Raw genomic sequence first — 18,332 nt, 5'->3', positions numbered from 1 at the left:
TACAGAGCCTTCCATCATGTTTGGGACAAAGACTAATTTTTTCCTTTATTTTCCTCTGTGCTCCACAGTTTTATATTTGTAATCAAACCATTCACGTGATTAAAGTGTGCATTTCAGATTTTATTGAAGGGTATTTGTTTACATCTTTGTTGGTCTATGTAGAAAATACAGCACTTTTTGTACATCATTCCCTCATTTCAGGGCACCATAATATTTGGGACACAGCAATGGTATGTATATTAAAGTAGCCATGTTTAGTACTTTATTGCATATTTCTTGCGTGCAAGGTCTGCTTGGTCTATGATTCATTGACATCACCAGCTGCTGAATATCTTCTCTGGTGATGCTCTGCCAGGCCTCTACAGCAGCCATCTTTACCTCCTGCTCATTTCGGGGGCTTGTCCCCTTAAGTTTTCTCTTCGGCATATGGAAGGGATGCCGAATCTGGATTTACGTTGGGTGACTGATGTGACCATTCAAGAATTTTTCAGTTTTTTGCTTTGAAGAACTCCTTTGTTGCTTGAGCAGTATGTTTGGGATCATTGTCTTGCTGTAGGATGAAGCACCATTCATTGAGTTTGGAGGCATTTGCTTGAACTTGAGCAGATGTTTCCATACACCTCAGAATTAATTTTGCTGCTGCCATCACCAGTTATATTATCAATGAAGATAAATTTGCCAGACCCTGTGGCAGCCATACATGCCTAGGCCCACTCCCACCATATTTCACAGATAAGGTGACATGCTTTGGATCTTCGGCAGTTGCTTTACGCCTCCACACTTTTCCCTTGCCATCACTCTGATATGTGTTAATCTTGGTCTTGTCTGTCTACAAGACCTTTTTCCAGAATTCTGTCGGATCTTTTAAATACTTCTTGGCAAACTGTAATCTGGCCACCCTGCTTTTGTGGCTAACTGGTGATTTGCATCTTGCAGTGTAGCCTCTATACTTCTGTTCTTGGTGTCTTCTTCTTTCTTCTTTGGCTTGGCTTCGCGGACGAAGATTTATGGAGGGGGTAAATGTCCACGTCAGCTGCAGGCTCGTTTGTGGCTGACAAGTCCGATGCGGGACAGGCAGACACGGTTGCAGCGGTTGCAGGGGAAAATTGGTTGGTTGGGGTTGGGTGTTGGGTTTTTCCTCCTTTGTCTTTTGTCAGTGAGGTGGGGTCTGCGGTCTTCTTCAAAGGAGGTTGCTGCCCGCCAAACTGTGAGGCGCCAAGATGCACGGTTTGAGGCGATATCAGCCCACTGGCAGTGGTCAATGTGGCAGGCACCAAGAGATTTCTTTAGGCAGTCCTTGTACCTTTTCTTTGGTGCACCTCTGTCATGGTGGCCAGTGGAGAGCTCGCCATATAACACGATCTTGGGAAGGCGATGGTCCTCCATTCTGGAGACGTGACCCACCCAGCGCAGCTGGATCTTCAGCAGCGTGGACTCGATGCTGTCCACCTCTGCCATCTCGAGTACTTCAACGTTAGGGATGAAAGCGCTCCAATGGATGTTGATGATGGAGCGGAGACAACGCTGGTGGAAGCGCTCTAGGAGCCGTAGGTGATGCCGGTAGAGGACCCATGATTCGGAGCCGAACAGGAGTGTGGGTATGACAACGGCTCTGTATACGCTTATCTTTGTGAGGTTTTTCAGTTGGTTGTTTTTCTAGACTCTTTTGTGTAGTCTTCCAAAGGTGCTATTTGCCTTGGCGAGTCTGTTGTCTATCTCGTTGTCGATCCTTGCATCTGATGAAATGGTGCAGACAGTCGTCATTGACACATCCACACCTGCCTCTTGAAGGGTCTGTGTTCTGTCAGACAGGCATTTGGGATTTTTCTTCATTATGATGAGAATTCTCCTCATCAGCAATGGAGGTCTGCCTTGGCCTACTAGTCCTTTTGCAATTACTGAGCTCTTTAGTATGCTCCTTCTTCCTAATGATGTTCCAAACTGTTGATTTTGGTCATCCTAAGATTTGGGTGATGTCTCTTACTGTTTTATTCTTGGTTTTCATCCTCATAATGGCTTCTTTGACACAACTCTGGTCCTCGTGTTGAAAAATGGCAAAAATAGACTCCAAAGGTGATCAAAACCTTTGAACCAAGCCTAGCTCTCTTATACCTGCAACAATGAAGCAATTAAACATACCTGAGTAATCACAAACACCTGTGAAGTCAAATGTTCCCTGAAATGAGGGAAATATGTATAAAAAGTGTTGTAATTTGTACATGATCAAACCAAAATGTACACAAATAACCGTGAATAAAATCTGGAATGTGCACTTTCATGTGCACATGTGAATTGTTTGTTTGCACATTTAAAACTGTGGAGCACATGGGGCAATTAAAGGAAAAAAGTGTTTTTGTTCCAGACATTATGGAGGGCATTGTACTTGAACTTGGAACATGTTACCTGATCTGCTGAGTATTTTGAGCATTTTTCTGGTTTTATTTCTGAGCTGATAACTTGCTCCTGCTGTACATTGGTCCAGATAGCAACCCGGTGGCAGGGTTCTGCGGTTGAACTATCTTCAATTCTTACAGTGGCACATGTTCCTCGCACAATTATCTCTCCCAACCTGCACAATTACAGGGTCTACACCATCACCTACACTCACGTACATTGTCACTTGCTGAGGTTTAATGTGTGTGTAATGGACCAATCTGATGAGCACATTCAATGCCCAGGGTTTAAGATTCCTTTTATTATCACATTATTAATACATTCAAAATGTAATATACTTGATATATATTTAACTTTTGTCTGCCGTTCAGTAAACTAAGATTCACTATAAGCATTGTCTGGCACCTTTAACAATAGGAGAAAGAAAAGCAAAAGAGAGTTGTTATGTGTAATATTATTATGTTTAGGAATAAATGTGTCTTTAACCCTCCTTGTGGCCTCAACACCTTCTCGAATCCCAGATCCAATACCTGGTTTCCATGACCCAGTCTCCAGCAGGTGAGTCCTTTGACCACAAGTCATCAACCGCCCACAGCCTGTGGGATCCTTCAGCCGCTGAGCCCCTTGCTGTTCCACTGCCTTTCACCTCTCCTATCAGTGCTTTCCAGTACATCTCACCTTGCTCCATCATTCATGGGATGTGGCTATCATCAATCAACACATTTTCTACCCTACCTTGAATTCAATAATCAGTTAAGAGGCAATCATATTTGGCTATGCACGTAGGTCTCAATGGATTAGGACATGAAATGTCTTTCTCATAAATGCATTAACCAAGTTTTTGGTTTTTTTTTGTTTAAAAATAACAATCCCATTGGTTAAACGATCCTCCAATTTCAGAATGTATCCAATGAATTTTCATTCCTCAGCTGCCATGGATGAGATTTGAAGGTGTATCTGCATTGGTCCAGGTCTCAGAATTATTTGTCAATCTGCCAACAAGCATTCCCCTACAGTACCTTTCTTTTGTATTATGCTTTTCAAGACATTTATAACAATTTGCCCATGCTCTCCTCCCACAGTGCCCCAGTAAGATCACCACGCAGCCCAGTCGCCAATACACCAGCACCAAGGACTACCCAGATGATGTCCTCCACTTTGCCCGCAGTCACCCACTGATGTTCCACTCTGTGATCCCGATAAACCAGCACCCCGTGCTCATCAAAACCAACGTCCATTACAAGATGACCCAAATCGTTGTGGACCGGGTGGAAGCTGAAGACGGACAGTATGACGTCATGTTCATTGGGACAGGTATGCTACATGCTGCATGCATCAGAGTATGGAGAACTGTGTGGAATTAAGGTGCAGTGGTCAGTGTCTCTCTGTGTAGAATCAGAGCACAGGAGGAGGGTATTGAGCCCATGCCAGTTCTCAACTTTAGCAATTCACTCATTCCATCTGCCCGAAATGTTTGCCTTGCCTTACAGTTACTTTAATTCTGCATATGATTATCCACCTCCGTTCTTCGAGACCACAGTGGAATCTGTCCTTATCACATCTGCATGCAGACTAGATTTCTATCTCTTAACCTAATCTCCCCACAACCACCTACTGATCCAGCTGGATGCCTTAACTGCTTCTTGAGATAGCAAGTTCCACATTCTCGCCATACTGTGGTTAAGACATTTCACCTCATTCTACTGTTGGTTTTATTAGGAACAGTCTTGTGGTGTAGACTCTAGTAACAGATTTCCCAAAAAAATGAAAACATCGGTTTTACTTCAACTTATTGTTCTCTTACAAGATTTCTAAAGACCCAAAACAGGCCAGCCTTCAGTCTTTTCCTTTCAGAGGGGTTTCCCAAAATTTTCTCGCTTTCACTCCTGCTTCTTCCTTGTAAATATCCTTTAGTGGTCATCTCATTTTCTCAGAGAAAAGATGTGCATCCACTGCTGAGTGTTGTGTAGTGTGTGTGTTCCTGGAAGGCCACCCTCAGACATGGAGGGGGGGACGTGGTATGTGCACGTGATCTCCATGTTCCTCAAGGTTGTGGACAGTGCGTGGGCATGGATCGTGGAAAATGTTTTGACACAAGAGGAGGCTGTTCAGTCCACCATGGTTCAGGATGGTACATGAATAGCTCTCCAGTCTAATCCCACCTTACAGCACATGGTCCATAGCCCTGGAGGTCAAGTATGCACCCACTCACTTTAATGTGTTGACAGCTTTTGGCTCACACTCTTTTAGGTAATGAATTCCAGGCCCCTAGAATAGTGTAAGTCAGAAAGTGTTTCCTCCATGTGAAGTCTGTTCAGTCTTGAGACTGTATGTTTGTGGTCAAGATGCGTTGATGAGGGGCAGTGTGTCTATGAGTAGTTTATATGAATGCTGTGTGTATATGCATGGTGCGAATGAGTGCAGGACATTTAACGCCTGTCTAACTCCACATCTGTGACGTACCACATGTAGCAATGTGCACCACTGAGTTCTAGGTGCAAGCTTTCTCCAGTTAAATGTTCATGGCATTAACTTTCATCCATGGCACCAAGGGTAAAACTCTCAGTTCCGAATGAGAAGGTAATATATTCAAATAACTCCCGGTTTTCCAAATGGGCTGAGCAGTACAGAGGGAACACTGCACTATAGAGGTGCTGTCCTACGGATTACATGCTGAGGTTTGAATTGAGAAAAAAATGTGAGGTCTCCCAGTCCAACATTGCTCTTTGAACAAATGAACTTCCCAAGAAATTAACCAGTGAATCGTCCTCTTGTTGTCTCTGGAATCTTGCTGTGTATATAGATACATACACAGCATACTTGACCTATGTGAATCAATTTGTGATGTTTCCATGTGAGGGGATATTATATTCCAAGTTTTTAATATTCCATTCAGCTCAAGGAAGAATAAGCCTTCACTCGGTTAAGAATGGCTCAATTTCCTGCTCTGTTATTTACAGCCCAAGTCTTAAATCTATTTCCCTCGCACTAACTGCTTGGCTTGTTTATCCATCAATGGACAAGGCAATTTCATCGGCCTCTTGGTCAGAATTTGCTTTTTTTGTCTTTCACTAAACTTTGACATTTGCAGGATCTTTCCCCGAGGCCATGCAGCCAGCCCTCCTCGTCACCAGCTGCACAAGGTTGACAGATTTCAGACGCTGTGTTTAAGTCACCGACCATCTGTCAATCCATGCCCCCCAAGCTATTGTTGGGATATTTCACCTGTGCCGGGTATTGTATTGGGGTAATCTCCGCTCTGATTAGCTTGACCCTCCTATTGCCAACATCTCGTAGAAACCCCAGAATTGGTTCTTCACTGAGTGCTCTTTGTTCGTGCACAGCAAAGGAATATCCTGAATTAGCTCCATAAATGTCAAAATGAATGAACTAAACCACTTCTTCTGTGACTGTGCACTCAAATCTCAACTAATAGCACAGCAAACAAACAACAAGATCCATTCAGGATTTATTTGGTTCCAAAGTTTTTTCTAAATATGTTTTGATCAAGGGTTCCAACCTGAAATGAACTCCATTCTTTATCTCCCATTGATGCTAGAACCATAGAACACCACAGCACAGAAACATGCCCTCCTAGTCTGTGCTGAGCTATTATTCTGCCTCTTCCCACTGACCTGCCTTTGGAGCATTTCCCTCCATACCCCTCCCATCCACGGACCTGTCCAAATTTTTCTTAAATCTAAAAATGGAGCTTGCATTCACCAATCCAGCTTTCAGCTTGTTCCACACTCCCACTACTCTATATGTGACGAAGTTCCTCCAATTATTCCCTTTAAGCAGTTCACTTTTCATGCTCAACCCATATTCTTCAATATTTATCTCACCTAACCTCAGCGGGAAAGATAGCTCGAGTGATGCTACTTGACCTACTGACTTCCTCCAGCAGGTTGTGTTTTGCTGCAGATTCCAATGTCTACAGACCCCTTTCTGATAAATATACTTCCTCTTTTTTGCAAGCTATTTGTGCTCTTGGTATCTATGAGACACTTAAGCAGGAGAAAAGCAAGAGTAGTGCAGGTTGCCTTAACCTGTCTGAGGCCAACTTCCATTCCAAGGACAGCATGTCATATTGCCATGGCCTCATGCACTCCCAAACCTGGGCTCCCTGCCAATTGGAGGAGCATCTTGTGTTCCGTCTGGGCGCTCTCCAACCAGAAGGCATTAACATTGATCTCCAATTTCTGTTAACTCCCTTCCCCAAGCCTCTCTCTTTCCCCATCCCTCTGACTCTTTTCATCCAGCTTCCCTCCCCTTCTCTTCTCCTGTCAGAAAACTACCCGCTCCCCCATCACCTCCCTTCTGTCTGGGCTCCTCCCCCTGCCCTTTCCTCCCTCCTCTCCTCTTCCCCCTCACCACGCCTTTCTATTCAGGCACCTGCCTGTTTTTGCTTATCCCTTGACGAAGGGCCCCAGGCCCGAAACATCCGTTGAGTGACCTCCTGAGTTTTTAACAACATACTTGTGCATTGCCCTTGACGCCAGCATCTGCAGATGTTCTTGTCTATCACCTGGATAGTCCTTGTGGTATGATCAATTAATTTTCCAATTGCAGGTCTCCAGTGCTCCCTTCTCCCCCATTTAGTTTTCCTCCCAACCATTCCCCTTTCCCATGCCTGCCTCACTTGGTCCCACTCATCCCCTTCCTATCCCTACCAAGTTCCAGATTTTGCAGCCTGTTATGATTCTGCAACATATCCCAACTTCTGACAACCTCTACATTTCTTCCCCACCCCCCCCCCCCCCCAGTTTGCTCCATCTACTCCTTCTCTTCATATGGCCCAACCTTTCCCCCCACCAGCCACTCTCACTCCCACCCCTCCCCGTCTGGCTCTTTTGCTCCTCACCTGGTTCTGCCTATCCCCCGCCAGCCCTCCCTCTCACCACCTTGTACTGACCATCTCCCCTCTACACTCTCAACCTTGGTGCAGGGTCTCGACCATCCCTTTGCCCCCACAGACGCTGCCTGAGCTGCTGAGTTTGTTCCATTCGAGTACACATAGTTCCTGAAGGAACTGCAGGCCAGCTGATGAGAGTCCTTAATCAACCAATAGAACATAGCACATTAGAGTACAGTGCAGAGACATGATGTTGTGCTGACCTATGGGAACCTACTGCACAACAGTCTAATCCTTCCCTACCTCACACCCATAATCCTCTATTTTCCTTACATCCCCTTGCCTATCCAGGAATCTTTTGAATTTCCCATTGTATCAGCGTCTTTCACCACCTCCGGCAACACATTCCAGGCACCTACCGCTCTCTGTGTTAAAACAAAACTTACCTAAAGTTTCCTCCACTCACTTTAAACTGATATCTTCTGGTGTTTGCCCCGGTAGAAATGTGCTGGCTGACCACCCTATATGGCTGCCTCATACCTATTTAGTCACCTCTCATCCTCATGTAATATCTCCAAATTTGCAGATGACACTAAGCTAGGAGGGGTTGTGTGCACTGAAGAGGGGGTCAGGAAGCTCCAGTGTGATTTGGATAAATTGGGGGTCTGGGCAGATACATGGCAAATGCACTACAATGTGGATAACTGTGAGGTTATCCACTTTGGTAATACAAACTGGAGGGCGGATTACTATTTGAATGGCAATAGATTGGGAGATGGGGAAGTGCAGAGAGACCTAGGGGTTCTTGTGCACCAGTCTCTGAAGGCGAGCATGCAGGTACAGCAGGCGGTTAAAAAGGCAAATGGTATGTTGGCCTTCATATCAAGAGGGTTTGAGTATAGGAATAAGGATACCTTACTACAGCTGTACAGAGCCTTGGTGAGAGCACACCTGGAGTATTGTGTGCAGTTTTGGTCACCTTATCTAAGGAAGGATGTTCTTGCAATGGAGGGAGTGCAGAGGCGATTCACCAGGCTGATACCTGGAATGGCAGGAATGACTTATGAGGAAAGATTGCGCAATTTGGGATTGTACTCGCTGGAGTTTAGAAGATTGAGAGGGGATCTCATAGAGACATATAAAATTCTGGCAAGACTGGACAGAATGGATGCGGAAGGGATGTTTCCAATTGTGGGGGAGTCCAGAACCCGGGGCCATGGTTCGAGGATAATAGGCAAACCATTTAGGATCGAGATGAGGAGGAATTTCTTTACCCAGTGGGTGGTGAATCTGTGGAATTCATTGCCACAGAGGGCAATAGAGGCAGGTTCATTGAATATATTTAAGAGGGAATTAGATATATTTCTTCAGTATAAGGGAATTAGGGGTTACGGAGAGAAGGTGGGGACGGGGTACTGAACTTTAAGATCAGCCACGATCTCATTGAATGGTGGAGCAGGCTCGAAGGGCCGAATGACCTACTCCTGCTCCCATCTTCTATGTTTCTATGTTTCATCAGTCCGAAGAGAAAATCCCCAGCTCTGTCGACCTTGCTTCATAAGACATGTTCTCCAATCCTGATAAATCTCCTCTCCACAGCTATCTTGTCCTTCACGTAATGTGGCGACCATCCGAAGACAGAGTTAACTAAAATGGTCCAGAGGTGTAACACTTGATGTTACTGCTAGTATCCAATCTCTGGGCTAATGAGCATTTATACCAAAATCTGATGCAGCAAAGAAAAAAAAAGTCTTTAAACCATCAACTAAACACTTACTCGAGTTCTGCACTGGTCCCATTTTATTCTCTCCATGTTCCCATCAGAAAGTCTGGATTCTACCATTCTCTTCCATCCTGGGGTCAATTTAGAGTGACTAATTAACCCTTTTTTGGATGTGGAAGGAAACTGCAACACCCGAAGGAAACACATGTGGATACACTCAGAACCTGCAAACTCCACACCAGGTCAGGATCAATCCCAGCATGCTAAAGGGAGTGGAGCAGCAGAGCTGTACCACAGTGCCACTTAGGACATTGTGACATGTTTTCCAGCCAATCAGTGTAGTTGCTGTTACAAGGTAGGAATGAAAGCAGATAGTGATTAGATGTACTCACTCTTCCAGATGATATATAGTCTTACCTTAGTTTTTTGACTTACGGTATGAATCAAAAGTTGCAAAATATAAGAGACCCTCAGGATAAGTGGCTCTTTTTTGTTTTGGTTAGCTTTCTTTTTTCGTAATAGAGTAGGTTAGGTATTTTATATATATTTGAAAATTTTTCAGATAAATGAGGATTTCTAATTTGTTTTGGATATCCTCGTTTATCTGAATTTATTAAAATATTTCGAATAACTGAGGATTTGGGAAAATACTCGCACAGTACAATTCCGATAATCCGATATCCTCCGTTTTTTTGAAATCAAAAAAAATTCAGATAAATGAGGATATCTGAAACAAATCAGAAATCCTCATTTATCCGAAAAAAAATTTCGGGCCAAACTGACCAGGGACAGCGAGGCCTTGGTGGGAAAGTGCTGGAGATTGGCGGTGGCCAGCATTTCTATTTTGGTGAGAATTAAACATTATTTTAATGTTTGAAAAAGCCTTCCCTTGTTGTTTGTTGTTGCATAAACACTGTTAGAAGTGATTTGCTGTTGTTACTGGGCTGTTTTTAAATAATGACCAATTCTCCGAAAAAAAATATTTATCTGACATAGGCCTGGTTCCCACCATTTCAGATAATCGTGTGTGTGTGTGTGTGTGTGTGTGTGTGTGTGTGTGTGTGTGTGTGTGTTTTCTATCTTCACCCAGTGCAGTAGAGGGGGGACTGAGTTTATACTCTTTGAAGTTTTATATATATGTGTGATACTATTTTCAGTTTTATTCTGTTTTCTTATTATAAATACCAATAAAAAAGATTGAAAAAGAAAGTAGATAGGAGATAGTCTGTACACAGCAAGATTTTCAAAGGGCAATTTCACAGTGTCCAAATGTTAACCCCATTTTGTGGGTTAATATTTGCCCAGGGTGAATTGCTGGATCCTTATTGTAAACCATATTCTGGGGACTATTCTATGGTAGCTCCAAAGATGAATGTTAATCTGGGTAAGATTAGGTTTTAGGAGAAGCAGCAGAATCTCATCTGCACCAGATGTAAGTATTTATGTTTTTTTTCTGAATTGCATTTTCTGGAGAGCTGAATCAGTAGGCCTGGTGTTCTCTCCCTCTGCAGATACAGGAATGGTTCTGAAGACAATTGCGTTGCGGAAGGGGAATGCTGTCCAGAGTGAGGAAGTGATTCTGGAGGAGCTGCAGGTGTTTAAGGTACTCACTCTGTCCTGTTGGATTGTGATTGTGCACGAGGAAGGGAAGACGGGGTAGCTGTTCCATTTGAGGTTGCTGCTCCCCTCCAACAAGCTAGCTTTGAAGATGCTTTCCTCCTCTCTTTGACGGGACTTCTGTGCATCCTTATCTCCCTCTGTGGTTCCCTCGTTATCCTGGCTAGCTCCTCTCTGCACTCTCAGGTTTGACGAAGGGCTCCAGCCCAAAATGTTGACCGTTCTCATTCACCCGCCATTGCTATTTGTCCCGCTGAGTTTCTCCAGCACATTCTTTGCTGCACGAGGTCACGACATCCAGCTGAGAGAGCAGTTTAGGACTTGGTTTAGTATCTTATCCACAAGGCAGCACCTCTCATTCCTGCACAAGGAGTGCCGGCCCGCACTTTAGACTCAAGTCATTGAGTGGGATGTGGGCCCATCAACCATCGTACTGCAATGAAGCCACATTCAAAATTACCCCCCTAGGAAAGAAAATTCTGGGATTGAAAAGAATGGCAAATTGGAAACACTTTCATTAATGGCTTCCGTTTTAACTGTGGCAGATTTCGAATCCCATCACGGCATTGGAGATCTCCGTGAAGCGGGTGAGTACCACAGATCCTCAGTACTTTTCCTTTAGGTCCTTCAGTTGCACTCTTGCTGCAGAGACATGTAACTCAGAATAAAAGCAAGTGCTTCAGGCCACCATTTCTATGCACCAAAGCCTACCATAACTTGCCGATTCAAGTGCAGATCCAGGTGTTTCTTTAATGCTGAACATTTCCACCATCTTCTAAGGCAGGATATTTTTGGATTGTGGAGAAACAGATGGCCTCCCTGCCTGCCTGGAATATTGTGGTTTGGGGGTGGTCACGTGTCCTCCCCATCTGAAACTTATTCGGAAGTCACATCACCTGTCAATTAAGGTTGAACTCTGGCCACCTGTTAGTATACACCTTGCCCTTGGCTCATTTAAATTACCTAACATCATTATTGGCTGGGTACCCAGACCAGAACACTGTATATAACATCAACACATAGCACATTTCTTTTCCTCTGCCTCATGGTCCAAGCCCCAGACATCACTCCACTCCAGATCGCTACTGGAAATGTCACGGGTAAGGTGTCCACTACACTGAAGCTGAGCCGAAGTACTGCGATATATCAGTAGTCGCATCTGCATTGGTAGAGGGAACTGGGAGTGTGTGTGAAAGTCCCTGTCTTTAGAGTGTGTGAGCGTGTAGAGGTGACCACTGGTATCAGAGTCCAACCTAAATCCAATGTGAATGAGTCAAACCTGGGTCCAATGTGAATTTTGAAGGCATTGTTTAGTACTGTAGTAGAGTCATCAAGTATTGTTGTACGTTCTCCCGTTTGTCTCCCGTGTATTCTTTAAAGTTACCCGTGATTGTAATGCTTGTGCCCAGACTTAACTCTCTGTGAACCCACTGAACCTGATACTCTTCCCAACATGGCTGTATTCCAGCTTGTAAACACTATCTGGGTAAAAAAAAAAATCATCTGATTCCTTTTAACTCTCCTGCTCTCTCAGATATGATGAATTTGCCAGAGGAAAAGGTTTCTTTCTGTCTACCTTCCCTATGTCTCTCAAAATTTTGAATAGCTCTATCAGTCTTCAAGGAAAGCACACCCAGTCTCTCCTTTGACATGAAACATTCTGCCCCAAACTACAACCTGGTGGCTCTCTGTCCTGTCTTTGTGCGCAGTCTCGGTTTACTGTTGTCCGCCTCCTCTGCAGCAACAACTGTATGTCGCCTCAAGAGTGGGGGTGGCCCAGGTGAAGCTCCATCAGTGCGAGACCTACGGGAGTGCCTGCGCCGAGTGCTGCCTAGCCAGAGACCCTTACTGCGCCTGGGACGGGAGTTCGTGTACCAGATACCAGCCCACTGCAAAGAGGTAACCTGCCTGTTCTTCCATTGCCCCTGGAGATGTTGCTGCATGTCTTTCAACATTTAAAAGATAAGTTCGCGGATAGGAAGGTTTAAAACTCCAATGTGCTGTAAAGTTTTTCCAGCATCTGCAGACTTTCTTGTTCAGGTTTGGAGGGATATGGGCCAAATGCAAGAAATATATGAAAACATTATATTTTAGGGATGAAACAAATGTGTTCACACACATAAATGGACTAGTATTCTTTCATGAGATCTCTCTTAGGACATTCAAAAGGAGATTGGTATAGAAATATGCTACAGGTACAGTATTTGCTGTGCATTCTAAAGGCAACAAAATACATTTTAAAATATAATCTCTAATGTGATAGAGGAAATATACCAGCTAAATAGTGCCCCAGCAAGATCCCAGACGTGGCAATGTGGTGATGACCTGATTATCTCTTTTTAAGATGGTGGTTGAGAGATAATTATTAGCCATGTCACCAGGAATAATTGTTCTGATCTTCTTCTTCTTCAAAAGAGCTTTTGAGATCTTCTCTATCCACCCAAAAGCAGACTTGACCTTAGTTTGACATTGCACCCAGAATTAGCTCTCCGCTGGAATATAGGCAGAGATTCATACACTTGACTGAGGCTTGAACCCACAACTTTCTCGTTCAAGTAACTGAGCCTCAGTGGACACACAGGAGGAATCATCTGAATAATAAAATACAGCACAGAAGCAGGCCCTTCAGCCAACATGTCCATGCTGGCCTACCTGAGCTAGTCTGATTTGCTTAATTTTAGACCAGTGGTTCTCGACCTTTTTCTTTACACTCACATACCACTTTAAGTAATCCCTATGCCATAGGTGCTCTGTGATTAGTAAGGGATTTGCTTAAGGTGGTATGTGGGTAGAAAGAGAAAGTTTGGAAACCACTGTTGTAATGGTCTCTAAATGACTCGTTATGTGCATGGTTTCACAACTCCAAAGGAAATGGGGCAATGACAATTTTTCTCAAGCAAAATATTTCATTAACAATTGGGTCTAGAGCCATGATTCTCAACCTTCCCTTCCCACTCACATCCCACCTTAAGCAATCCCTTACTGATCACAGAGCACCGATGGCATAGAGATTACTTAAAATGGACAACGCGTGGAAAGAAAAGGGTTGAGAGCCACTATAGGAGCAGAAATAGGCTATTCAACCCATCAAGTCTGCCTCACCATTTAGTCATGAACTGATCCATTTTTCCCACTTAGCCCCACTGCCCAGCTTTCTCTCCATAATACTTATGGGGAAAATCTTGTGATATGGTGTGACTGAATGAATGGTTCATAATCACCCATCAACACCCGACTAATTATTAAACAACATTTATTTATTTTTATATATGTATGCAAGTGCTGCATATGTATTGTTTGTCTGTATGTGAGCTATGTCTGGGTGTGTGTCTGTGTTTTTTGCACCGAGGACCGGAGAACGCTGTTTTATCGGGTTGAACTCATACACTCGGATGATAATAAAATGAACTTGAAATTGAGCTTGATATATCCCTTTAAACCTTGTTAAACAAGAGAGTCTGCAGATGCTAGGGAAACTATCCAGCAAATTTGTATGTTTCTCTGTAAACCTTCCTTTCCATGATCTTGTCCTCTTAAATGTTGGAAATGTACCTACCTCTAGAGAAACTCTCCAGCAAATTTGTATGTTTCCCTTAAACCTCCCTTTTCATGATCTTGTCCTCTAAATGTTAGAAATGTACCCATCTCTGCCAATCCCTCTTCATTATCCCCACCACCCATTGCATGAAAAATTGCCCTGAAGGTCCCCTTTAAATTTTTCCCCTCTCACCTTAAACCTGTGCCCTCTAGTTTTAATAATTTGGTTTAAAAGAAGGTGCAATAGTTTAGAATGTACCGGATGCCTGCATTCACCTAGTTGAAGGTAGCAGGAGAGGTGAACAAATTGTCTGCAATCTGGGTCTTTATGCACAGAGGCACACCCTTGTAAAACATGAGTTCAACTGCAGTTAAGATATTGTGCATTTAAACTTGTTTACAACTCAGTCGAAGGCGATTCTGGCTATTGAAACCTGTTCCACGAATTAGACCCAATTAGCCTGGCAGCCCCATATGTTTTTGGAAGGTGGGAGGAAACCAGAGCACCCGGAGAAAATCCCACGCAGGGCAAGGGAGGAATGTATGAACTCCTTACAGACAGCGGCAGTTTCGATCCCGGGTTGCTGACACCGTAATGGCTTCGCGCTAACTGTTACTATCACCGTGCTGCCCTCATCTCCGAGCCCACAAGCAACTTACAGGTACAATTCATAGATGCATGAGAACATAAGGGTGAATGAAGTGATCGCCATGTTTATCAACAACTGCCAATCCAAACGATGTGCTGCTCTATGGTTAGATCACATCTTGAATGATTTGACTAAAGTAGCATCATACATTCCGAGGGAACATTTACTGATGCTTTAAAAGAATCCAGGCCCCCTCCTCCCCTTCCCCCTTTTGTTCAGACCTCTCTCATGTTCCCTCACAACTTGATGAAGGACTCAAGCCCGAAACATTGGTGATGTATCTTGACATAAAGGCACTGTTTGACCTGTTAAGTTTCTCCAGCATCTGTGGGTTTTTTCACTTAACCACAGTATCAACAGAATCCTGTGTTTTACCCCAGACCTCATTCGAGTGCCTTCCTTTATTTATTCAGACGCTTCCGAAGACAAGATATCTGGAATGGTAATCCCATTCACCAGTGCCTGGATCAGAATTTGAGCGGTAAGGAACAAAGCTCCTCCTCCTCAAATGAATCTGTCTGATTATTTTAACATTCAACAGGATGTTCATATGCAGGTATCTTTTAAAACTAGCGCAGCACATCTCTGTGTGAGGTAACTTATGAAAGCCACAAATCAAATTATAGAAGTTGCAAAGTCTCGCCATGCCTCTTCATCCCTTGGACTTGGGTTGAACATTAAAAGTTTGTCCATCACTGTATTAACGCACTGTTATCTTCCTATTAAATTTGGCCATGCAGCAGCGTAAGAATCTCTTTTTGTTAGCCAAGAGTGTTCAGCAGAATTTGGGATTTTTGCATTAGGAAATGCAACCCCTGTTTGAGATCTTTGTGCTAGGATCAGACTCCTGAGGTTGGATGCAGCACAGCTTTGGCGTACAGTTTCAAACCACCCACTCTCTTATTTCAACCCCAACAACTGCCCTCAATCTCAACAGCAACACTGCAGCAGTGCTCTGCTTATCACACGTTATCCCGAGCCCTGGCTGGGAAGAGGGTGAACTTTAAGGAGGTGAATGAAGTGGGTGGCGGGGCAGGCAGGTAGGGTGGGGGAGGGGGGGTGAATGGGAGTGGTAGAGTAGGGGGAGGGGAAGTTGTCCTGCATCACAGTCATATGTTGGACTTGAGGAAGACTAAGAAATATGAGATCAATTTCAACCCTCCTGCAACCAATTTTCACTACTGGCCACAAGGTAATAAATCAATCTTATTATCAACTTAAATCATATTTAAAAAGAAAGTTAGGGAGGAATTTTAAATTACCAGAACAAAGTCTATTTGAATATCTAATAATGAATATTATTGAAAGATTTATTACTAATATTTATATCAAATTACAAGAGACTATTCAGAAAAAGGATTTATTTAAATCTAAATCCAGATGGGAAAAAGATTTAAATATATACATTTAAGAAGAAGTATGGTCAAAATTATGCTATGAAAGTGTAGCTAATACAGTTAATGTTAGATATCAAATGGTACAATTTAATTTTCTACATCAGTTATATTATACTCCATTCATATTACATGCACTTAATTCAAAATGTTCTGATCAATGTTTTAGATGTAATAAAAAGTAGGATCTTTCCTGCATGCAGTCTGGCAATGTGAAAAGGTAGATAAATTTTGGAAGGATATAAATATTTTATTTGGACGAGTTTTGAAGATGCAAATTTTGAAGGATCCCAGAGTATTTTTATTGGGAGATGTTTCCCAATTGAGGTTAGATATTTATCAAAAGAATTTTTTTTATGTGTAGCAATTACAAAGAAATCTATAGCTGCAACATGGAAACCTGGTGATATGGTGGGGTTGAATAGATGGCGAACGGAATTGTTAAATTGTGTATCATTAGAGAGAATAAAGTATAATTTACAAAATCAACCAGAAAAATTTGATAAGATTTGGACACCCTACATGGATTTTATTGCTGCAGCGTCCACCACGACCCCCATCCGACCCGCCCTAATTAATTATGATTTTAGATTATTATGTAAAACTGAAATTAATTAATTTAAAAGATATGTTTATTAGACAGGCTTTTCTTTTTATTTTTCATTTTTTAATTTTTCATTTTTCCTACTTTTTTGGGGAGGGAGGGAGAAAATATATAAAAATTGTATTCTTTTGTATCGTAGTTTATGTTTTGACACAAATGAAAAATAAAATTAAAAAAACTAATAGCCTCAAGTTTGTCTGCCTTTCCTACAATACTCCTTGCATTGAAATATTTGTAAAATATTGTAAAAATCAGAAAGAGCAAGGAGGGTGAAAAAAGCAAATCTGAAGGCTTTATATCTTAATGCAAGAAGCATTCGGAACAAGGTAGATGAATTGGCTGTGGAATTTGAGACAAACAAATACGATTTGATTGGGATTACAGAAACATGGCTGCAAGGTGGACAAGCCTGGGAACTTAATGTCCCGGGGTATACAATATTTAGGAGGGATCGGCAAGAAAGAAAAGGGGATAGGGTAGCATTGATGGTGAGAGAAGGGACCGACACGATTGACAGGAAGGATATTAACTCGGAAGATGAGGAATCTATATGGGTAGAACTGAGGAATAGCAAGGGGCGGAAAACGTTAGTGGGGGTGGTATATAGGCCTCCAAATAGTAATGTAGAAGTGAGGGAAGGCATAAAAAGAGAAATTAGAGAAACGTGCAATAAGGGAACAGCTGTCATCATGGGAGACTTTAATTTACATATATAGATTGGACTAGCCAAATTAGTAAAAATACTGAGGAGGAGGAATTCCTTGAATGTTTACAGGACAGTTATCTAGACCAATATGTCGAGGAACCAACTTGGGAGCAGGCCATTTTAGACTGGGTATTATGTAATGAAAAGGGGCTAATCAGCAATCTTGTTGTACGAGGCCCTTTGGGTAGGAGCGATCACAATATGATCGAATTCTCACTCGACATGGAGAGTGAAGAAATTAAAACCGAGACTAAGGTCCTGAATTTAAATAAAGGGAATTATGATGGTATGAGACGGGAGTTGAATAAGATTGATTGGGTGGTGTTTATGGAGGGGTTGACAGTGGAAAGACAATGGAAAGCATTCACAGATCTAATGGAAGAATTGCAGAAATCGTTTATACTGGTTTGGCATAAAAATAAACCAAAAAAGGTGACTCAACCATGGATAACAAGGGAAATTAGAGACAGCATTAGGTCCAAAGAGAGAGCATATCAATTGGCCAAAAAAAGTACCAAATCCGAAGACTGGTAACAGTTCAAGATACAGCAAAGGAGGACAAAGGGATTAATCAAGAGGGCAAAAATAAATTAAGAAAGTAAGCTTGCGGCAAACATAAAAACCAACTGCAAAAGCTTTTATAGATATGTCAAGAGGAAAAGATTGGTGAAATCCAGAGTAGGTCCTTTGCAGTCAGAATCAGGGGAATATATAATGGAGAATAAGGAAATGGCAGACCAATTAAATTCTTACTTTAGTTCTGTTTTCACAAGAGAGGATACAAATAACCTCCCAAGGATGTTGGGAAACATAGAGACTAATGCAAGGGAGGAGCTGAAAGAAATCAGTATC

General features: G+C 42.7%; 1 protein-coding gene across 2 annotated transcripts in view; it reads left to right on the top strand.

Annotated features, from left to right (window-relative positions):
* Positions 1 to 18,332, top strand: part of sema3bl (sema domain, immunoglobulin domain (Ig), short basic domain, secreted, (semaphorin) 3bl) — a 237,679-nt gene that overhangs the window by 201,227 nt on the left and 18,120 nt on the right. For both annotated transcript variants that reach the window (XM_069936651.1, XM_069936650.1), the window contains exons 11-15: positions 3,477 to 3,708; positions 10,484 to 10,575; positions 11,135 to 11,176; positions 12,331 to 12,488; positions 15,190 to 15,257. In XM_069936651.1, coding sequence (XP_069792752.1) covers positions 3,477 to 3,708; positions 10,484 to 10,575; positions 11,135 to 11,176; positions 12,331 to 12,488; positions 15,190 to 15,257 — 592 coding nt within the window. The remainder of the gene's footprint in view (positions 1 to 3,476; positions 3,709 to 10,483; positions 10,576 to 11,134; positions 11,177 to 12,330; positions 12,489 to 15,189; positions 15,258 to 18,332) is intronic.

This window comes from Narcine bancroftii, chromosome 5, assembly GCF_036971445.1.
Source record: "Narcine bancroftii isolate sNarBan1 chromosome 5, sNarBan1.hap1, whole genome shotgun sequence".
In the NCBI taxonomy this organism is placed as follows: Eukaryota; Metazoa; Chordata; class Chondrichthyes; order Torpediniformes; family Narcinidae; genus Narcine; species Narcine bancroftii.
The sequence above is the reverse complement of the archived record's forward strand: the minus strand, read 5'-3'. Positions and strand labels throughout refer to the sequence as shown.